Raw genomic sequence first — 19,847 nt, forward strand, 5'->3', positions numbered from 1 at the left:
GTCTTAATTCTTAATGGGGGGTACAAAGGGGCCTCTGCTACTATCATGTGAATTTCTATGTAAGAAAAACACAGCTGGAGGTTCTGGGGACAACCCAGGCCACACTCCTCAGAGGACACAAAGGGGCTGCGAGCAGGGAAGGAGAGGCGCAGAAGGGAGTGGCTGGCTGGGGAAGTCACACTGAGGGAAGGGCGGAGAGGATGGAGCATGATGCTGGGGCTGCACTGCTGGTGCGTGCATGCAACAGCTTCTGCTTTTAAATACAGTCTCAAATCTACAAATTTCCAGCTTTCAGAACAGATCAAGTGTTTGCTACAAACTCAGACATCTCCGTATGAACTGTGGGGGAAACACAGGAATAGGCCCTTCACTAGAGGAGAAGCTCAGTGAGCTGAAACGTGCTCCAGCTCATCAGTGGGGGAGGACAGAGTGCGACAGTAGGGGTGTTCTTGCACTGCTGGGCGGGGTAGCCCGCCCTGGGAAACAGCTCGATGCTAGTGAGCCCACAGACGCACAGATCCCATTACCCAGCACCTGCCCCTGGGAGCATGCGCCTGGAGCTGCTCTTGGCGTGCCTGGAGAGCATGCCACAGTGCGCAGAGCAGCCCTGAAGTAGAAGCAGAGCACGTGGCTATCAACAGTAGAATGCATCAGCAAAGGAAGGTACAGCCCAACAGTGGAATACGATACAGCAGTGACAGTACTGCTACACATCACAGTGGGTCGTTCACACCAATTCAATATTGATTAAGAAAACAAAACACAAGAGTGACTTTGTTCATTCAGCGTAAACAGCCCTGGAGGAGCCTCTACCTGGCTATCCTTTTAGGAGGAACAGGGCCTAGCACAGCTGCAAATCTTTGGTTTCTGTCCCACTCTCCTTGGCACTGAGGACAGAGAAGTCAACTGCTCAGGAATGTGGCTTTGCACATACATGTCTGGGACCCTCTGTCCTTCTCTCACCCTGTCTCAGGTCGAAGAACTGTAAGTACACCACGTGGCAGTTGGCTTGGGCAGGGTTCAATCCCATAAGCCATAAACATGTAAAAGAATGTAAACTGACGTGGGCTCCAGCTCTCTGTGACAAAGAGCAGTTTCTCTGAAGAACAAAGTCTGAAGTCCCCATGGATCACTGTAGTATGCACCTCCTCACTCACAGGAGGTACCCACACCAGGGCCTCATGTACAGGCAACGTTAGGAAGGCAGAGGGATTTCCTAATGAAATGTTCAAAAACCAGCTCCTGACATGATGCTACAGTCAAGGGTTGCTAAGGGGCACAGGCCCAGGGACACCTGAGTAGGTTATCCCAATGGACTCAGAGAGGCTCAAGAGGAAAGAACTGGCCACTAGGCACTACCAGGAACTACTGTCCCCTGCTAGCTTCCTCCTTTCGGGGGCTCCTTCCTCCCCTCCTCTGCCCACAGCTGACTGTGACAAGAAGGAATGAGCAACTGCACACACGCATGCGCGCGCACACACACACAGAGGCCAGGGCATGGTGGTAGGACTCCTCCATGCCTTGAGGTCGAGCAGTGAACCCACCCCCCAACATTCCATTCTTCTTTATTTGCTAAACAAGTTTCGTCCACATTATAAACAAAGCCTTGAAATCAGGATGCTGATTGCAGCTGCTACTGAATTTTTGCAAGGGTAGCACATCAGATATGACAGCTACTACTAAAAATAGGGCTGTGTGTCTCACAGAGGCGCCGGAGCAGCTAGAGCTGGGACAGCTGAGGAGTGGGTGGTCAAGGCTGCGGCCCCAGTTGCGGCCCCGGTGAAAAGGCCTGACCTGGTCTCTCCCTTTCGGGCCCAACTCGCAGTGAGCTAACATGCTCGGAGGGGACACACACCTTAGCACAGGCTGAAAGCGGCTCCCACAGTCTGCTTGTCCTAAACAGGTCAGCATTCTGCACAAATTCTCAGTGAGACTCTTGTTAAGTGCCCATAAACAAGAGGGCCTGTGTTTCCTTCTGTTCCTTAGATTGAGTATTTTTGGCCCTAACACTCAGGACCCTTGAGGCTAGGGTGCATCTCAAGTTTCAGCAACCACAAGCATTTAAGAATACCATATTCGGAAACATAAGGGACTGAAGAGCAGTCAACTACATGCTTAAACAAACAAAACCAGGCCTAACTCTATGCAGGAATTCCAGCTATTCTGTAGAAGAGGCTGTCCTCTGAGCTGACCACTGCATCTAACAGGTCAGCGCATACTGCCTGGCTGGCAAAAATAGAAGGGACCTGGCGGAGGAGAGCAGGCCTGCAGCAGGACAGCGCCTTGTCTTCTGGCTGGTGAGACTCAGATGGAGGAAAAAGGCGACACTATGAAACCGATTCCTAAATTGATGTGAACACACATCTTTAGTACTGATTTAGGACATAATTTCTTTTACCTGCAAAATCCTGAACAAGTTGGCACTTTTATAATTAAATTCCCATGTATTTTCTGATAACGGTGAGTGATTTTATCCCAGCAGTACTGTCCCATTTCAGAGCACGAGCAGATCTGTCATGGCAGGATGCTCATTTTAAGAAAACCCAAGACGCTCAACAGTGTATGAATGCACTGAAAACTGAGGTGAGGCTTTTCATCAACACAATAGGTTGCTCTTATCTTTTTCATGCTAATGTTCTCTGGGCAAAGATTTGATTTCTAAAAACTCAGCTGTCAGTGTCAGGAACACAGTGATGCCACAGACAGGACAGTCCTGGGGTTCTGATGGCAGAGTTGTCACTCACCCACCAGGGACCAGCTACCTGGGCAGAGCAGTGTGACTTTCTCCCACCTTTGGCTCTGTAACCAATTTAGAGCTGTGGAGAGAAGGCTGACAGGTCAGTGTGCACAGAGACCTTTCATTAGTTACACACTAATGACCCAAATTTCCCCCTCCCCCACCCCCGCAGGAGTGGGGAGCAGTGAGGAGCCTGTGCCTGCAGAAGGGCGCTCCCTGCTGGCTGAGTGATGAGGGGCAGGGTGGTTCCGCTCTGCTTGTATACTTGTGCTTAATAGAGCAATGTATCTCCTATTATGCCGGCTCCCTTCCTAGTTTATAAAATGAACAGTTTTTTTTTTTTTTAAAGATTAAAGGTGCCTATATACATAGTAAGCTGTGGGATTCTCATAAATGTCATTTTGTTTGACCAAATGGGAATCATTTGGTATGACAAAGGCAGTGAAATAGAGACCTCAATCGGCAGTTTCCAGACAAGCCCCATTCAACAGCCCCATTCAACAGGTGCCTGCAACACAGGCCTATTTCTCAGGTATTTTACCTAATAGGTAGAATGGAATCAGGGGTAAGACTTTTAAAAACTGCACTAGCAGTCCACCTTCCCTTCACTTTCTAACAACTGACCTTTTAAGCAGTTGTTACACAGCAGCTGACCATGGCCTGTGTTTGCTTTGCTGCCATCAGGTCTGAGCTGGGCAGTCACACTGAAGGCCTCAGAAAGGTAGGCCCCAAGTCCTGATTGAAAGAACATGTATGAACCCCCCCCCCACCTCCCTGCAAAAGTGAGCCAATATCCCACCATCTTCTAGAAAATGGGTTAAGGTTTCTAACACCCCCACCTCACAGCCTTGCTTTGTCAGGCACTTCCTTCCATTGTGGAGGGAAGAGAGACAAACTTCCCAGCAGCTATAAATTCTTCAACTCCACAAAGACTGGGCAGTTATTTGATCTAAACCACAACAATGTAAAGGATAAAATAAAACACAATCAAGGTTTCTCTTACTGAAAAATGGCATTGCAATGCAAGAGGAACCCCGGAGAAGCTTCCTGCAGCCCCCCATCCCTGACTGAAGCCTGGGCTGGGAGGGGCACGACCATTCGGCGACCTTATGAACGGGAAGCCAGCACTACACTGATGCTCTACAGATCCCCCAAGTCATTGTTTGGAATACCTTCCTTATTGTTCTGACCCTTCCTTCCTTTTCTCCTGTGGCAGTAACGCTGCAGAGGCTGGCCTGGCTGGGGTCACAGAGGGTCTCTGTGATATAAGCCAGCATGCTGCAAATCAGCGTACCACAGAAGCACAGCCACCCTGCCCCGTCCAGTTTCCCAAAGAGCTATAATAGGAAACCAAAACAAGGCAGCAACCAACTCTGGGAAGCCATGCTGTTGGTCTGTGTATGGATTGAAGATCAAACATGAGCCTCCATTGCCAGGGAGTTTTTTAGAAGTAGAAGATGTAATTACCTCTAAATAAGACTTTACCAGTAAAATTCTAATTCTTTATATCTGTTGATTCAAATTTTTAATCAAGTTACTAAATACTAAATACCTGGCTGACTATATGACAATAATATTAACAATTTGTCTCAACCCTGACAACATATGTTGACAACTCAACTGCCACCCTTTGTTCAAACATTATGGATGACTTCTCATTGAATCTCGCCACGTAGCCTGTGCATTAGATAGTGGTTATGCTCATTTTACTGAGCTTAAGGAATTTAGTCGGAAGGGTCACACCATTTGCCCAACCAGTGACAGAATTAGGAGCTAAATCCAGGTCAGCTTAATAAAGCCATAGCCATGCTCTCAATCAAAACAGGAGGATCCTAACATATTTGAATAATATCCTATGAACCTGTAAAGTACTTTCTGTAGGATTCTCATGTCCCTGCAAATCTCTTAGTTCATTTAAACAAAACTAACTCCTATGAATCAAGTACCACTCATCATGGTTTCACAGATGAGGAAAGTAAGATCAAGATAAGTTAACCAACATGCAGAAGGTCAGAGATCTAGTGAGAGGCCCTGACAGGAGTCAAGAGTCAAAGTTGGTCTGAAATTTGAGTTCTTAACTCCAACTCTGGTAGCTCCAGCAAGCACCCTTTCAAAATACCCAGCTAATCAAAGACAATGGATGTTGTCTTAGAACAAGAGTACCAATCAATGCTTTTCTCTGAAGAACTATTAGCTTTCTCCCACCCACAAAGAAAAATGCATGAAGACCAAGCTCCCTTCTAACTCTGCTCTGGTGTCCTGGACACATACCAGTAGCTCAATATTCAGGGCCTTATAGTGGGAGGATCTGTGTGGTTCCTTGGGTCCTGGACACTTACCAGTAGCTCAATATTCAGGGCCTTATAGTGGGAGGATCTGTGTGGTTCCTTGGGTCCTGGACACATACCAGTAGCTCAATATTCAGGGCCTTATAGTGGGAGGATCTGTGTGGTTCCTTGGGTCCTATTCTGGACTGAATGGTTTTTCCAGTTTTTTATGTAGTAGTTCAAATAAGCCTTTTCAAATCCTTTGAGGAATAATGTGTGCTATAAATAACAAATTCAATTTAAAAACTCTTTCCTAAAACATGGACAACATAAATCACATTTCATACAGACTTTGCTCTAAAAATCTATCAAAAGAGCAGTTCTGAACAGCTGCAGATTCTGAAATGCACTCGGTATGCTACCATTTTTGATAGATCCTGTTACCCACCCAATTATTTAAAGCATCATGATGTGCTCCTCTGGTTCTCCACCGAGGGGGTTAAGCACAAACTGAGGAGGACACAGGACAGTTGAGAAAGGGGGCCTTTCCACAAAATCTTCCTTCCTTCAGAAGCTCACAGCCAGTCTCAAAAGTCAAGGACATGAAGAGCCCAAATATCATTCCAAAAGAAACTGAAAGTCATTTACATTCAACACAAATGGGACTTGAGGTGGTTATGCTAAGTGAAATAAGTCAGAAAGTGAAAAGACTTTTGAATGGTTTCTCTCAAATGTATACTATAAAGAAATCCAAGTAAGTCAACTACCAATTCACAACAAAAATAACAGAGGCTGTGAAAAAGAATAGTGGGGGAGGGGACTAAAAGGAGGATAGAAGGTGTCAACCTGAAAGTGGAGAAAGCACAGAACCTTGGTGAGGCTGTCAAATACACAGAGGTGAAGATGTACATAGTACTGTAAACCAGTGATAAGTTAGTAAAGTTTTATCTACCATAATAAAATTAACTGATTTATCTGTGAATGCCAATGTACTATCTGATTCCTTCCAGGAGTGACTGATAGAAGAACTAACAGATTTGAAGTTAAAGATCCTAAGCTACCAAATGTAGATGCACACAAGTTTTTATGCTGAAAGCAGAGCTTGTTCTGAATGAATGGGAAGGATGCACTCATCCTGGTTCTCCCCCGAGAGGGTTAAGCACAAGCTGAGAAGGACACAGGACAGTTGAGAAACAGCCTTTCTATACAGCACTAACTTGACAAAGATGGACAGAGTTCTGGTCCACTGACTGGCTCACCTGGAGCTGTCCTTGTCCTTCACGAGTAGACTGATGGCTGGTGGACTGATTCCTGCACCCTCCCATGAGCGGGGTGGTCCCAGGTCACCTCTTACTGTGCCTGTATGGCAAGTACAGTGAATACCTTCTACCTCTGTTTATACTGACAAAACCCAGGATTTCCACTAATCTGCACTTTCTTAAAACAAACACAGGCAGAGGAAGAAATGCTTTGACAAGGATGTTTCAACAATTCTGACCAAGTCTCAGGATCTCCAAAAAAGCGAGTAACTTAGTGGTAGAGCAGCAAGTCACTTTGCTTTTTTTGAAGGGATAGAGCTAGCAAATTCCAAAGCACACATTCTCTACATGTCCCAACAAGATGGTAAAATACTTTCCTTCTGGTCTCTGACCTGAAATTCTTAGCAAATAACATCTCACCTCTCTCCAAAACCACCTAAGGTAAAGTTTGAATGAATAAGGAGTTGTTTTTAAACCAACAGTAAGGCGTGCCTATTTTCTGCAACATGCAGCTTGGGTGTGAAAAAGCTATGGGTCCCTGGCTTGGACCCATCTGCAGTTGAGTGCTGAAGGACACTTCGCCTCCAGGAGGATAGGCAGAACCAGCACAGGGAACAGAAGGAACTCTATGGAAATAAGTGGGGTACTTTTAAAACATTAAGGGTGGAAGCCAGCACATTACCAAGATTCATGGCCCAGGAAAGAAATGAGTGCTAAGAACCCCTTTCCCAAGACTGGTCTGGAAATGCCCCACCCTCATTGATGAGGTTCTGCCTGAGACTCAAGATCCAGGATTTCCAGTTCCTTCCTGGAATTTTCTGCCAAATACGAGAATAGGGAACTGTGATTAGCATATATGCTGAGCTAAACAGTTTCAACCTGCTGCAGAAAGGCAGGACAGCTATTTCGCAATGGGAAACATCAGCCCTTTTTAGAAAAAGAGGTAAATTAAGTATTCTGAACAGCTTTGACAATAGAAAAAATATTCACAATGACTAAATTCCTTTGGAAAGCAATTACCAAGCTAAGTTTGTTACCAGCTAAAATAGGACAACAGAAAAGAATGCGTGAATAGTTCAGCGAGACTCCAAACTGCCTCTGGAGGGCAATCCTTCTGCAGAGAGGAGGGCAGGGGCAGCCTGGGGGCCAGCCAGCCAGTAGGCAAGGGCAGTGTCCTCTCCAAGGTAACGTCCAACCCCAGGCAGCTGGCAGGCTGTTTGTTCGAAAGCAGTTAGTAGGATCTCAGAAGGGGTAGCTGAGTCTAGATGGAACCAGCCTGTGGGCAGGAGGCGGCTGGGCTGGTACTACCAGGAGGGAGAGATGGACATGAGATGGGGCTGGCGCGGACCACGATGTCTGCTGTGCCCACACTACATTAGTCGCTTAGAGCTGTGTTCTCAAAGATAAAATCCAGGAACCAACTGAAGCCAACAGCATGTGCACCACAAGGCTGACTCAGACAAGGGCCTCTATTCCGGACCTGTGGGGACTGGGTTCTTCTGAGCTACCAAGCAATGACAATACTTGTCCCAAATTATTTCGAAAAGTTAAAATCAGCTGCCTAAAACCGACCTGGCTTTGTTTGCATGGAAGCCTCTATGTGACCAACACCTACATGACCAGCACTAGACAAAACCTGTGGTTAGTGGCCACCACTCTGGATGGCGTGGCTAGAGAGCACCTGTCATCAGTTTCCCTCAGACAGTGCAGATGGGACACAGTCTCCGTAAACACAGGTGACCCACAGGAGACATGGAAATTTCTGTGCTCTTAAAGCCCAAGTGGAGAAAAGCCTTTCATCAAATAAGGAATGCCCATAAAAAAATTTATAAATGTTCAGTTCTACAAAGGAAACTGCAAAGTGACCCAAGGATTCTGAAAGGGCGAGGCTCTGCTCACAAGATAGGTCTACTTGCACATAAAATAGCAAATCTGAAATGAAGGGCCCTAGTCCCAAAAGAATGACAAGTTTTGACCATAACACGGACAGTGGGCCCACAAACTTGAGAGCTGCTTGGAGCCAGAACCAACCAGTCTGTCTGACAACACGGAGCAGCAATTCACCAGGGAAGCATCATGGGCCATTTCAGTTTGCGCTGATTCACATTGAGCACTGGCTGGCAACAGAAATTCCGTGGACTGGAATTTGGGTAGAGTCAATAGTCACCAGCCCTGGCTGCAGATGTTGGAGAAGGCCATAGCGCAGCACCTGGCGGCTCACTTGAGGCAGCAGGCCCCGCTTCTGAGTGAGCGAGGAGACTGGGCCCCTCATTTTGAAGGGCTGGTCTCTAACCATAAAAGCAAATGACCCCAGGTGCAAGTGAAAAGAGAACTTCAAAAATGAAGCTCTCTGCTGTCCAATACAGATAGAAGTATACTGCAAGTTTAAAAAAGCAAACCAACGATTTTCTACAATAAACCCCCAAATGAAACACTTACACTGTAGGCAAAAAAACCTTTTCTGTACTTTTGTCTCTTTAAACAGAGTCAAGCACTGTCGCCTTTGGTGACGGCAGGGCTTGGGGTCATCAGGCAGAGATGCTCAGAGCACAAGCCTGTCCCTTCCTCATCATGCCACACCACGGGCCGGACAAAAAGGACCCTGAGGGCTGTGGTCCACCGCGCTCCCTTCCTCTCTGGCAGTTAGTCGTCACCACATCTCACTGAAGACCTGTGGCTTCTGATTTGCTAGCGGCATGAAAACCAGTTTTGCAACCTAAAGAAGTTCTACTGGGATTGCAAAGCTACTGTTTCTTGGCAGGGAAGTGGAGAGGCTCTGTGCAAGGATTTAGCACCCCAGCTGTGGATAAAGCTGTGAGAGAAGAGGAAGCCAAACAGTAGGCTCCAAACAGGGCACCGAGGCTGCCTAAATAGAGCAGGCCCTTAAAAAGCAGGCCAGTGAGTCACAGATTGCCTCAGATCCCTTGCTCAGTAACCCCATCGGCTGGTATTTTAAAGTCAAGCTGTTTACTGATACGTGTATACTGTATAGACTGTATAAAGTCATACAAATATTTAAGAGAAAGAATGAATTGCATCATTCACCCAAGGCTCCCAGCTGTTCCCTCATCTTCCCACACCCCCTACAGGATCACTCTCAGCAGCTCTTATCCTGGAGCTTCGAGAGCCAAACAGCTCCTTTCTAGAATGATTTAGACACAAAGCCCTACTGGCCACACCCTGGAATGAGAACCAAACAAAACCAGGAAGCCAAACAATTGCTTTCACATGCTAGGGTCCCAGGAGAGTAGAAGACGGTGCAGGTCAGTGGAGCCCAGGCCAGGGGAAGCAGGGGCTTGCGGCCAGTGGGAAGAGGGCAGTGAGCTCATCACCCCTCACACCATCAGTACTCCGCCTTCTGTTCCACACAGCATCCAGGATAGGTATCAAGGACCCATGGCTGGATCCTGAACACAAACCTCAGGATGCTCACAACGCAGAACGTATTTGCACCAAGCCTTGTGTCTGCAGAGGTTTACTCATCCAAAACATCGGAAAGATTTTAGGGTACTCCTCTGATAACCACAGAGGAGAAAGTAGAAGCGTGAGAGGTAGCAGACACTGGTGCTCCTCTCGACACTTGATCTTAGCCAGAAGGCAAAGAGCGATTGTAGTGCTCCTCTTTGAAGGGACACAGGTGAAAAGCACCACAGGGGAAATGCAGCGAAGGCAGGACTGCTTCTACCTGCCGCCCACACAGAGCCGCCATGGCCTCTAAGCTGGGAAACACCACTTGGCTTTTCCTTAGTTTAAATTTAAAAAGTCTTGAAAACTCTTTGGTGTGAGGAAGTTCACACTAACGCAGAGGAGAAAGGGATGAACTGCTACCCAGGCTGCACAGTGGTCTGAAGGTTATGCCGGAGTCTTGGAAGGGAGGGGCTGAATAATTCACCTATTCATTAAGGTTTATGGGTGTGTATCATTATAAATTAAAATCAGTATTAACCACATTCATGTCAAACATCAAACTTGCATAATGTTGTAATGCAATGTTACTTCAGTAAGAAATTATATATTAAAATAATGATGGAAAGTCTTTAGTTGCACTTAAAATCTCTTTAGCTATGGGCCTAAGTAGATTCTCAAAGGAGTAGATACTGAAATTCAGGACTGGTCATCAGAGACCCGAGAGAATGCTCACAAACAGCCCTTCTCTGATTTTTTTTCTTTCAGAAGTAAACAAACATCTTTAGTATTAACCAAGGTTCCCACTTGAGCTGAATGTGCATTATTGAGACCATTAATACCCAATACGATCCGTGTGCACCTTTTACTCTGTCATTGTAGGAAGTCAGGCATTTTCACTGGGGTTTTCTTTTTTCCTGAAGTCACCTGAAATAACTAGCCCCTATCCTTAGGTCATCTGCAATAACCTGTGATGCCTGTTAAGAAATAAAGAGTACTCAATTCACCCTAGATCTACTTATGTCACTGTGATTCGTAATAACGTATTTGTTCTCAGTCCACTTTCTGGACAGAGCTCCAAAATACCTTGAAACTTCCAAAGTGGTGAGAGTGACATATGTGCATCTGCTCTGTTGACAAGGTAACTTTTGGAAGTCACCTATAGATAGGGGCTGGCTGTCAGGAGAACCCACCACATGATTAGAAGACTGAAAAACGCAGATCCACCCCAGACCTCCAGAGAGGGGAGAGGAACTGGAGGTTGAATCAACTGCCAGCAGCTAGTAAATTAATCAAATGTACCTCTGTCATGAGTCTCCATAAAAACCCAAACGGTAGGGATGGAAAGCTTCCAGGGCTGGGAACCACACTGCCTCTATATGCCCCCTGCCCCAACACCATGAAGACAAAAGGTCCTGTTTGAGACCTTGCCCAATGTAACAATTCATCTGACTGTTGATTCTACCTTTTAATATCCTTTGTAATTAATTGTGAAGCTAGTAAATAAATGGGTTTCCTGGTTTCTGTGACTGGCTTTAGCAAATTAATTGAACCCAAGGAGGTAGCTTTGGGAACCTTGGGTCTGAAGCCAGGGATCTCCTGGACTTGCAATGGTGTCTGCAGTGGAGGGTGGCCTCACAGACCAGAGCCCTTAACCTGTGGCAGCTGATGCTATTTGCAGGTAGATGGTGTCTGAACTGGGCTGGACTCTAAGACAAGTTGGTGCCTGGAGAACTGCCTGATGACCTGGAAGAAAACCTCCCACACTAATGGGAATTGGGTACAAAACCAACAGATTTATAAATCAGAAATCTATGTGCTAGTGCCCTGGAAGGCTCTTATCATTACTGCATTTAGTCTTCACCAGGATCTGAACAAACAATACTGTTTTCCTCATTGAAATAGGAAGCAGATTAACTTGTCCAACGTTGCTAACTAGGTGATGAAAGGGCAGAGATTTGGGGCTCAGGGCAAATACAAAACAATGTTACACACTGACCTACTCAGCTATGTGCTGCCTGTTATGTGTGGAAACTTCTCTTTCACTCACTTTTATACAGCCTATACTATTAAAAGGATAAGGGGAAGATTCCATAAAGCACTAGTGGCAATAAATCTAAACTTACGTATAGCTCTTTACATAATCCAGTCCCACTTGGGGTCCTGTGTTCTCCCTGGAGGAGGGGCCATGCCAGCCCCTCCTAGCACCATAATAAAGAAGTCAAGCACCTGGCAGCTGCCCCAGGGAAGGGCAGCTCTGAGGGTAAGACTGCGTGACCCAGCAGGAGAATCTGAGGCTTTCCTTAAAACGCCAAGTTAGATGATAAACTCTACATACAACCATTTGGCCTGTTAAGAAGTGAGAGATTATCTAAAATAAATCTGTTCAAGAGGAAAGGAAGTCATATATACTGTGGATACACACAGAACACAGCATACAAAAGCATCCTAAGCTTAAGCACTCTTGGTTACAGGGATTAAAAATCAACTAAAACAACTCCTGAGTTACAGTTACATCTCTAATACCAATTCAGTCAGCTGAGAAATTCAAGGTGATTGATAGCTCCGTTATCAATCCTACAGGTCACTAGCTTACATCCTCACTAGGATGTGCTCCCTCGGCTTCCTTCCCACACTACAGCGGAACACATACTCCTGCCTCCAGTGAGTGAACCTGACAGCCTAGATTCAGGCTGCATCCTGCTTCCAGTCTTCAAGGCAGGCATGTCCTCTATGCTGAACACCTTTGGTTCACTGGGTTAGCCATTCCCACCTGTTCTGTCTGTGGGACTCACAGGAAGACCCGGTTGGGTAGGACATGGGAAGCAGGGACTACAACCTTCTTCGCTATTTCTAGATGACATTTCTGGATGCAGAGGATTACTAGTCTAATTCAAAATGACTTCAACTTTATTTGCTGCCAGAAAAGTTTTACTATTCATTGAAAAGTTTTAAAAGCGCTAAACTTCAAATACCCATGATAAAGGAACACAGGGCTACATGCATCCTAAGTCATTCTTAAAGACAATTAGGCCAACATGGGGCTGACGCATCAAGATTTGCCCAGACTATAAGCAGGAGGCCATAATTACCTGTCTCTCCCCACAGCGAGTCGGTGCCATTGACGTCTATTTCATGTTCCTTTTCCAGCCCCAGCAAGCACTGGACCACCTGTCAGAAGTGGCAAGGTGATTTAATGAGTCCCTACAGCCATATGTGCTTATTATATCCATGTATCAAAGCAGACACTTGTTTTTTAGCCATGATTATCTTAGACTGCACAAGGGGAGAAAATATAACGAAAACCAATTCAAATGCTATTCACACTTACACTTGAAGAATTTTTTAAAAAACCCAAGAATTTCAGCAACATTGTTCAGGATTACCAGGTACTCACAATTCTAATGAATTTCAACATGACCCAAATATGCCAGCCTAATCAACAAAGGACACGGGCGATGACGCAAAGTGCAGTTTTTGCATAAAATACCAGAGAAGTGAATCCATTTTTCCACAAGGGAGAAAAACAAGGTGATGTGTATCTTCAATAAAATGTAAGATCAACAGTGTTGTCCAGATGATTTTTTAACTGACAGCATTTTCTTTTCTGTACTTGAGCCTTACCAGTCAAACAGCAGGTTGGGTCACAGGTGTGGAGGCAGCCCCAGTCCCTGGGGGATACATGTACCTGCGCCCTGAACCAGCACCCACCCTGCCAGCTGTGGAGTCAGAGAGGAGGAGGGAGCTGGCCTCTCAATGTGCACTTTTTGTAGCTAACACCCCCCACATACCATGGCCACATCCGACCCCAGAAGCCTGTAAAACATACTTTATATGAGGCAAGAGGAAATTTGTAGGTGCATTCGTGCATTTTGGTTCGGGAGGACTGCTTTGAATTAGGGAAGTGTCTAGCTCACATACACACCTGACCGCATGGATCTGGGGGTGAAAGGGGAGATGGACGAGAGCAGCTTTCATTGGCTGTGCTGAGGTCGTCTGCACAGCAGTCCTCCCCCAGCTTTAAATCAAGATGCAATGAACCTGAAGGAAGACAAAGGTCCCTCCCTGCCCTTTCTAAATGGCTTTTCATATTCTGGACACACATTTAACAGTTAAAAACATCTGTATTTCCAGATATGTGTATTTAACAGTCTCTGTGTGTCTTTGTATATGGGCATTAAAAATATGTCTAGTTCTATGTTAAGGTAACAATAAGCCCATGTGTAACATGGTAACATTTAACACTCTGGGTATGAGTTTCTACACTAGAATGGATATATGTGTAAGTTCTCTGGCATTGTTTTTGTATTTCTGCAAATCTTTCTTTATGCCTGTCTTCCTAGAAGACAGCTGCATTCTCTTATACTTATGCTTCTGCATCAAATTGTTGCCATAAACTCTACTTGACAACTGTGTTTTTAGAAAAAGCAAGCCAGCGAACAGTGTGCACACACATATGCATGTGGCTGTCCTTGTGTTTTAAATGCTAAAAGCCAGCCATCGGCTTAGCACTCAAGTATAAGTTATCATGGGGGAAACGTCCCCCAACACCATCAACTGTTATTCTGAAGATAATACTCAGTGAGAAAACCAGGGGAGGGAGCAGGTAAATGTACTGAATTTGCAGACACACAGGTCAGGAGATGACAATTAAATCTTCAAACTGAGGAACACTGACATCTACCAGAAGTGCTGTGCTTAACTACTGCATGAAGTTTTCCTTCAGAGTAGGAAATGCAAATGACAAGCATCCTTACATGTTAGCAGAGCACTGAAGTTCTATTTTTAAAAATCCTTCAAATATTCAAGAACAAATTTAGACTTAGGATTCCATGTGATTATTTTTAAAAGATCACAAGCATAAAAGAATGAGTCCCTTCCCCAACTATCCCCCCTCCCCTTACAAAAAAAGAAAAATAGATGACAGCAGGGCTAGAGGGTAAAAATAGAAGTGGGAAGAACGAAAGACAAGGGTGAGCAGGGCATGAGGACCACGGAATGGCTGCCTGTGGGCACAGCACCTGGCAGCAGGCACGCACAAGGCAGTTTGCATGCCCTTGTATTTTAACCTGGTGGGGAGGGTGGACATCAATAGATTTTTGCCCCTTAAGTCAACTGCTCTATCTTGAAATCTTCCTTTCCTCTCATTTGTTTGGCTCATCATAGACTATTAATTGTGAAGGTAAGACTGAAAAAAGCATCTGAACAACTGGGCTTCCAGTGTCCCAAGAAGGCACCTGGCAGCCTCCACTCACCGAGCTGTGGCCCATGCTGGCGGAGGCCGTCAGTGCCTGTTGCAGGGCGTGGCTCTTCCTCGGTGGCCCTGGCTGGGGAGGACCCGCCGACCACTCACAGGTCAGCAGGTAGCGGAGGATGTCACCATGGCCCCTCAGTGCACTATGCACCAATGCGCACTGGCCTTTCTTATCCAAATGGTCCACCTGGGGGAGAGGCAGGAAAGGGTCACAGTTTAGGATTGCCCTTCCTCTGAGAACGCAGGACACCACCAGTGCTGGCTGAGAACCTCACCCACTGTAGATGAACATGTGTACCTCACAAAGATGCACAGGCAGCCCTGAGAGGCAGCAGACAACCCACGGTTCCCCGGCCACACCTGGGCAACAGCGGGCCCAGCTCAGGTCAGCCACACCTTTGCTTGCAAATGAGTGCTATCACCTCACCTGGAGGCTTTGTAAGAGTCACCTGCATGATGCCAGCCCTCTGCCTACAGTGCTTTTAGCTGTGATGGTAGGGGCCCTGCCAGCCTCAGAAGCAAGCCAAGTCATATCTGGGTACAGAAATGATGGGGTGGGGAGGTATAGTGACGCACCCACTAAAGGGCTTCACAGCAACATTCGTTTCCTCCAGGAGCTGAAGTTCATCTGACTCAATGGATTTTTCATTGAAAAAACAAGAGGCCCTCCCTGGCGGGTTAAAGCACAGCACTAAGATGCTTAAGCCACTTCCGCATGAGTTCAATTCCCGCCTGCCCTGGTGGTGACCACATGGCATGGCAGACCTCTCCTGACCCGCCCGCTGCTCCCCTCAGCAGTGTACTTTGATCATCTGCCTGTTCTGCGCCCCACTCTGTCTCTGGTGAATCCTCTCACCCTCCGCATCTCTGGCCTGTACCCCAGTTCTGTATGAATAAATAAATCTTAAAAAAAAAAAAAGAAAAAACAAGAGACTCCGTAGTTATTCTAAAGCCTAATATCTTTCAGTTCAACTTTAATCCTAATAAACTATAAAGATGGTAGACACGCATCTGTGATTTCTTTCTTTTGTTACTGGAAAGCACATTCTCTCTAACCCCCACTGCGCCCCATGAAACAGTATATCTAAACAGTTTCTCACACGCTCAGTTGAGGTCTTTTGCCATTGATAGTTCTCACTTGTTGAATAGGTAATTCACATTAATGTTAAAATATTGATTAATTTAATGCTCAAACCCTGTGGTAGCTACTGCTGTTGTGCTCATTTGACAGATGAGACATTTGACAGATTTGAACTGATGAACAGACAATAGCTACTCAACCTGAAGTCCTAGCTTGGCAAGTGGAAAAATAAGGATGACCACCGTTTGGCTCCTACAGCCAGGCACTCAAAATACATGGCTTGTAAGACTGAATAAGCTCATTTTATTTTTCAAAATGAGACATGAAATAAAATAGGATAAAAAGAGAATGGTTAAAATAACCACGTTTTTAAAACTCTTTCAGCCAGTCCAGCGCCACATTAAATTCTCAGATAGTTCCAGGTCCTCACTTGCAGGCTTTTTAAAGAATGGCCTGAAACATGTCACTGGTGCCAGGAGGTTCCCTGAGCTCCACTTCCCTTGGAAGTGTTGAGCAGGTTAAGAACTAATGAACAGAACACACACCCCTCTCGCCTCTGCAGGGCTGTGCACCCAAACACCCATCTCAGGGACCTCATGCTCACAGCAGCCTGCCTACCCCCCCTTGCTGACTATGTGCTGATGTTGGATCATGGCAATTCGACCAAGCATGGGCAGGAAGACCTGCCCAGGCCACGAGGATTCCAGTGAGATGTGAAAATACTCCCTCCTCCCCCACAGCAGAAAGGGCAGAGCTTACCCTCGCCCCCTTCTTGGCCAGGAGGCACACCAGCTTCATGTGGCCAGCAGCTGCGGCATAGCACAGGGCCGTCATGCCATTCTCCGACATTCCATCCAGGCAAGCGCCAAATTCCAAGAGCAGAGTGACCACTTCCTCGTGGCCGAGGTGAGACTGGACACACAGGATCGGGGCATTGTTTAACACTTCTGTCCTGTAGTTCACGTTGGCCCCTCCCAAGATCAGGAGACGGCTCACCTGTTGGATAACATCCCCCAACAAGATTAGTTTGCACATAAACACTTAAGGAGAAAGGCAGTCTCTTTAATTTCTGTATTCTCGTTGTCATGCAGTGGTTCTCAAACCTGGTGTATGCCAGCATCACCTAGAAATGCACTAAAAATGCATTCATGGTGGTGGGAATATAAAATGGTGCCATTGCTGTGAAAACCGCATGAAGGGTTCTCAAGAACCACCAATTCCACTTCAGGGTATACATCTCTCTGTAATCTTCAGGGAACATATTCTAAGACTCCCAGTACATGTGTGAAACCGTATAAACCATGTACTCAATTTTACCCTTTATATATGTGCCACTGATAAAGTTCAATTCTTATATTAGACACAATAAGAGATAAACAACAATAACAAAATCAAACAACTGTACTACTGTAATAAAGGTTATACAAATGTGGTCTCTCTCAAAATATCTTGTTGTATAACATTTTTTGGACTGTGGTTGACCACAGGTAACTGAAAGTGTGGAAAGAGAAACCCCAGAGGAGAGAAATTGCACATTCAAAGGAAATGGAACAGGACCCTGCGCGATACCTGCACTCCTGTCTTCACGGCAGCGCCATTTCCAACAAAGATGTTCGTTGATGGTTGACAAGACAAAATGCAGTAGGAACATACAATGGACTATCACACAGTCCTCAGGAAGAAGGAAATCCTGTCACACACTATAACACAGGACAACCTTGAGGACACTATGCTAAGTGAAATAAAGCAGCCCCAAAACAACAAATACTGTAGCCTACAAGTACGCAGAATTCTAGAGTATTCAAACTTGCAGAGACAAAAAATAGAAGGGTGGCAGCCAGGGGTTGGAGGGAGTGGAGCTGAAAATTGTTTTCATGAGCACAGCGCTTCAGTTGTGTGAGAAGAAAAATGTCTGGAGACTATTACTAAAGCATATTCCCCAGCCCCTCTCGCTGGATTCTGATTCAGCAGGGATGGGCTCGGACCTGAGAACAAGCACTTGTCACAGACTGCCCGGCCATACTGATGCTCTTGGTCTGGGGAGCATTTTGAAAAAAATCACTCATCAGGACAATAGTAGAAACATTTTATTCTAGCCATCATTAATAGTGAGCTAACAAAACCAAAATCAATATAAACACTTTCTTTTTCTGTATAAAAAAGTGTACCTGTTAAGAAAAGGCAGAACACCTGAAAATGTTCATGTGGTCGTGGGACAGTCAACAGCACAAGACTCCTTAAAATCCTGGTTTTTTTCCTACTAAATGCTATATCCACCTCCCAACTATAATCTTCAGATCCAGATTTCAGAGCAAGTTCTTTACCTACAGATTTAAATTAAAATCAAGGGCTACCATATGCAAATTTTGCTACTCTGTATCTTCTTCAAATCTCCAGATCACTGAAAAAAATAAAAAATATGACATTCCTTAAAATACCTGTGGAGTCACCCACTGCATTTCTCAGAGTTCCCTTCAACGCTCCTGACCAACATCTATCACTCCTGTCAGCTCCTGGAAGATCTCCAGGCTGCCTACAAGATGTGAAAACCAGAGACCGTGTCATGTATTTGACCAGAGAGACACAGGATCATTAAAAGATAGGGCAAGAAGCCAAGGCACACAAAATTCAAGGTATTCCAATGATATGCAACCACAAGGAGCAGCTGACAGAGTATTTACAAACTGATGGAAAAATTAGTAGGTGGCAACACCACAGATCAACAATGAGACAAGCAGGCAGGCAGGTTGGAATCTAAAGTGTGTATCTGAAGAGGTCTCGGTTGCTGGGGGAGCTGGCACCCTCCTGGCCAAGTCCTCCCGCTCCCTCTCTGATCTTCTCTCCCAGCATCCTTCCGCTTGCTTCTCTCTTGCCAAACCCGCCCCCCCCACTGTGTGTCACTGTGGGTCTGCCTGTCACAACCTCAGCAGGCAGGCCCCAGCCTGCTGACCTTCACCCTGTAGTTTTATCTGCCAGGAATGCCCTTTGCATAAATACAGCTGATTAAGAATCACGTCCTATGTGTCCCTGTGCCAAAGCTAGGACACGAGTGAGAAGTCATCCTGTCTTATGTAGGAGACTCCCACCCTTCCTCACACACACATCCCATTGCAGCACACACCTGCATTCATTCATCAAGCCCAGGTTCTCTATTCCTGCACACTCTCCACTCAGCCTAGTTCACAGCACCAGACAACATCAGAGGGGACCATCTTAGTCCCACCCAGCCAAGCATCAACCACCACCTCCAGCCGCCTCCACCACCCAGCACCAGTGGATGGAAAAGCAGAAAACACACTACACCAGTGGAAAGTTAGAAAAGGCATCCCTCAGACTGACATTTAGCACAGGACCATGGGTGAACAACCTAATCTCTGTCAACCTGCTCCACCATCCACATAGGTTTGCTCTTAAAAACAGAACCAGTCTTGGATATGATACAAAGTATTTAAAAATTTAAGTGTTCATCAAAATTGTTTTCTAAAAAGTTATTCCTTTTCAGGAACTACCTTTTCTATACAAAGACTACAACAATGGTAATGAAATTTGGGGGATTTTACCAAAGCCTACAAAATCTGTTCTCAGTAAGAGGAATACAAAATGCTCGTCATTTTTTTTGAAATTTGCATAACATAACCGAAGGGCAAATTAGAGTCTGGTCACCACAGAGCAGGCAGAAACAGTCTGGAAATTCCCTGAGTGACTTTGACGGCCTGACTCCTCTCCCCTATCCATCAATCCTATCAGATTCACAAGTCTAAGAAAACAGTGATGGCTGATGTTTCCCACCAGCCCTCTGAATAACATGCTGTGTGAGTCTCAGCAAATTGCTCAAGTTCTCTGT

The 19,847-nt window shown here is 45.7% G+C and overlaps 1 protein-coding gene across 2 annotated transcripts in view; it reads right to left on the reverse strand.

Annotated features, from left to right (window-relative positions):
- TANC1 (tetratricopeptide repeat, ankyrin repeat and coiled-coil containing 1) overlaps nucleotides 1-19,847 on the reverse strand; it is a 229,335-nt gene that overhangs the window by 21,085 nt on the left and 188,403 nt on the right. For both annotated transcript variants that reach the window (XM_012726872.1, XM_004674876.2), the window contains exons 18-20: nucleotides 16,763-16,999; nucleotides 14,924-15,109; nucleotides 12,761-12,839 (exon numbers count right to left, since the gene is read on the reverse strand). In XM_012726872.1, the coding sequence (XP_012582326.1) occupies nucleotides 12,761-12,839; nucleotides 14,924-15,109; nucleotides 16,763-16,999 (502 nt within the window). The remainder of the gene's footprint in view (nucleotides 1-12,760; nucleotides 12,840-14,923; nucleotides 15,110-16,762; nucleotides 17,000-19,847) is intronic.

Source organism: Condylura cristata, unplaced genomic scaffold (assembly GCF_000260355.1).
Source record: "Condylura cristata isolate star-nosed mole 26May11 unplaced genomic scaffold, ConCri1.0 scaffold00002, whole genome shotgun sequence".
NCBI classification, from domain to species: domain Eukaryota; kingdom Metazoa; phylum Chordata; class Mammalia; order Eulipotyphla; family Talpidae; genus Condylura; species Condylura cristata.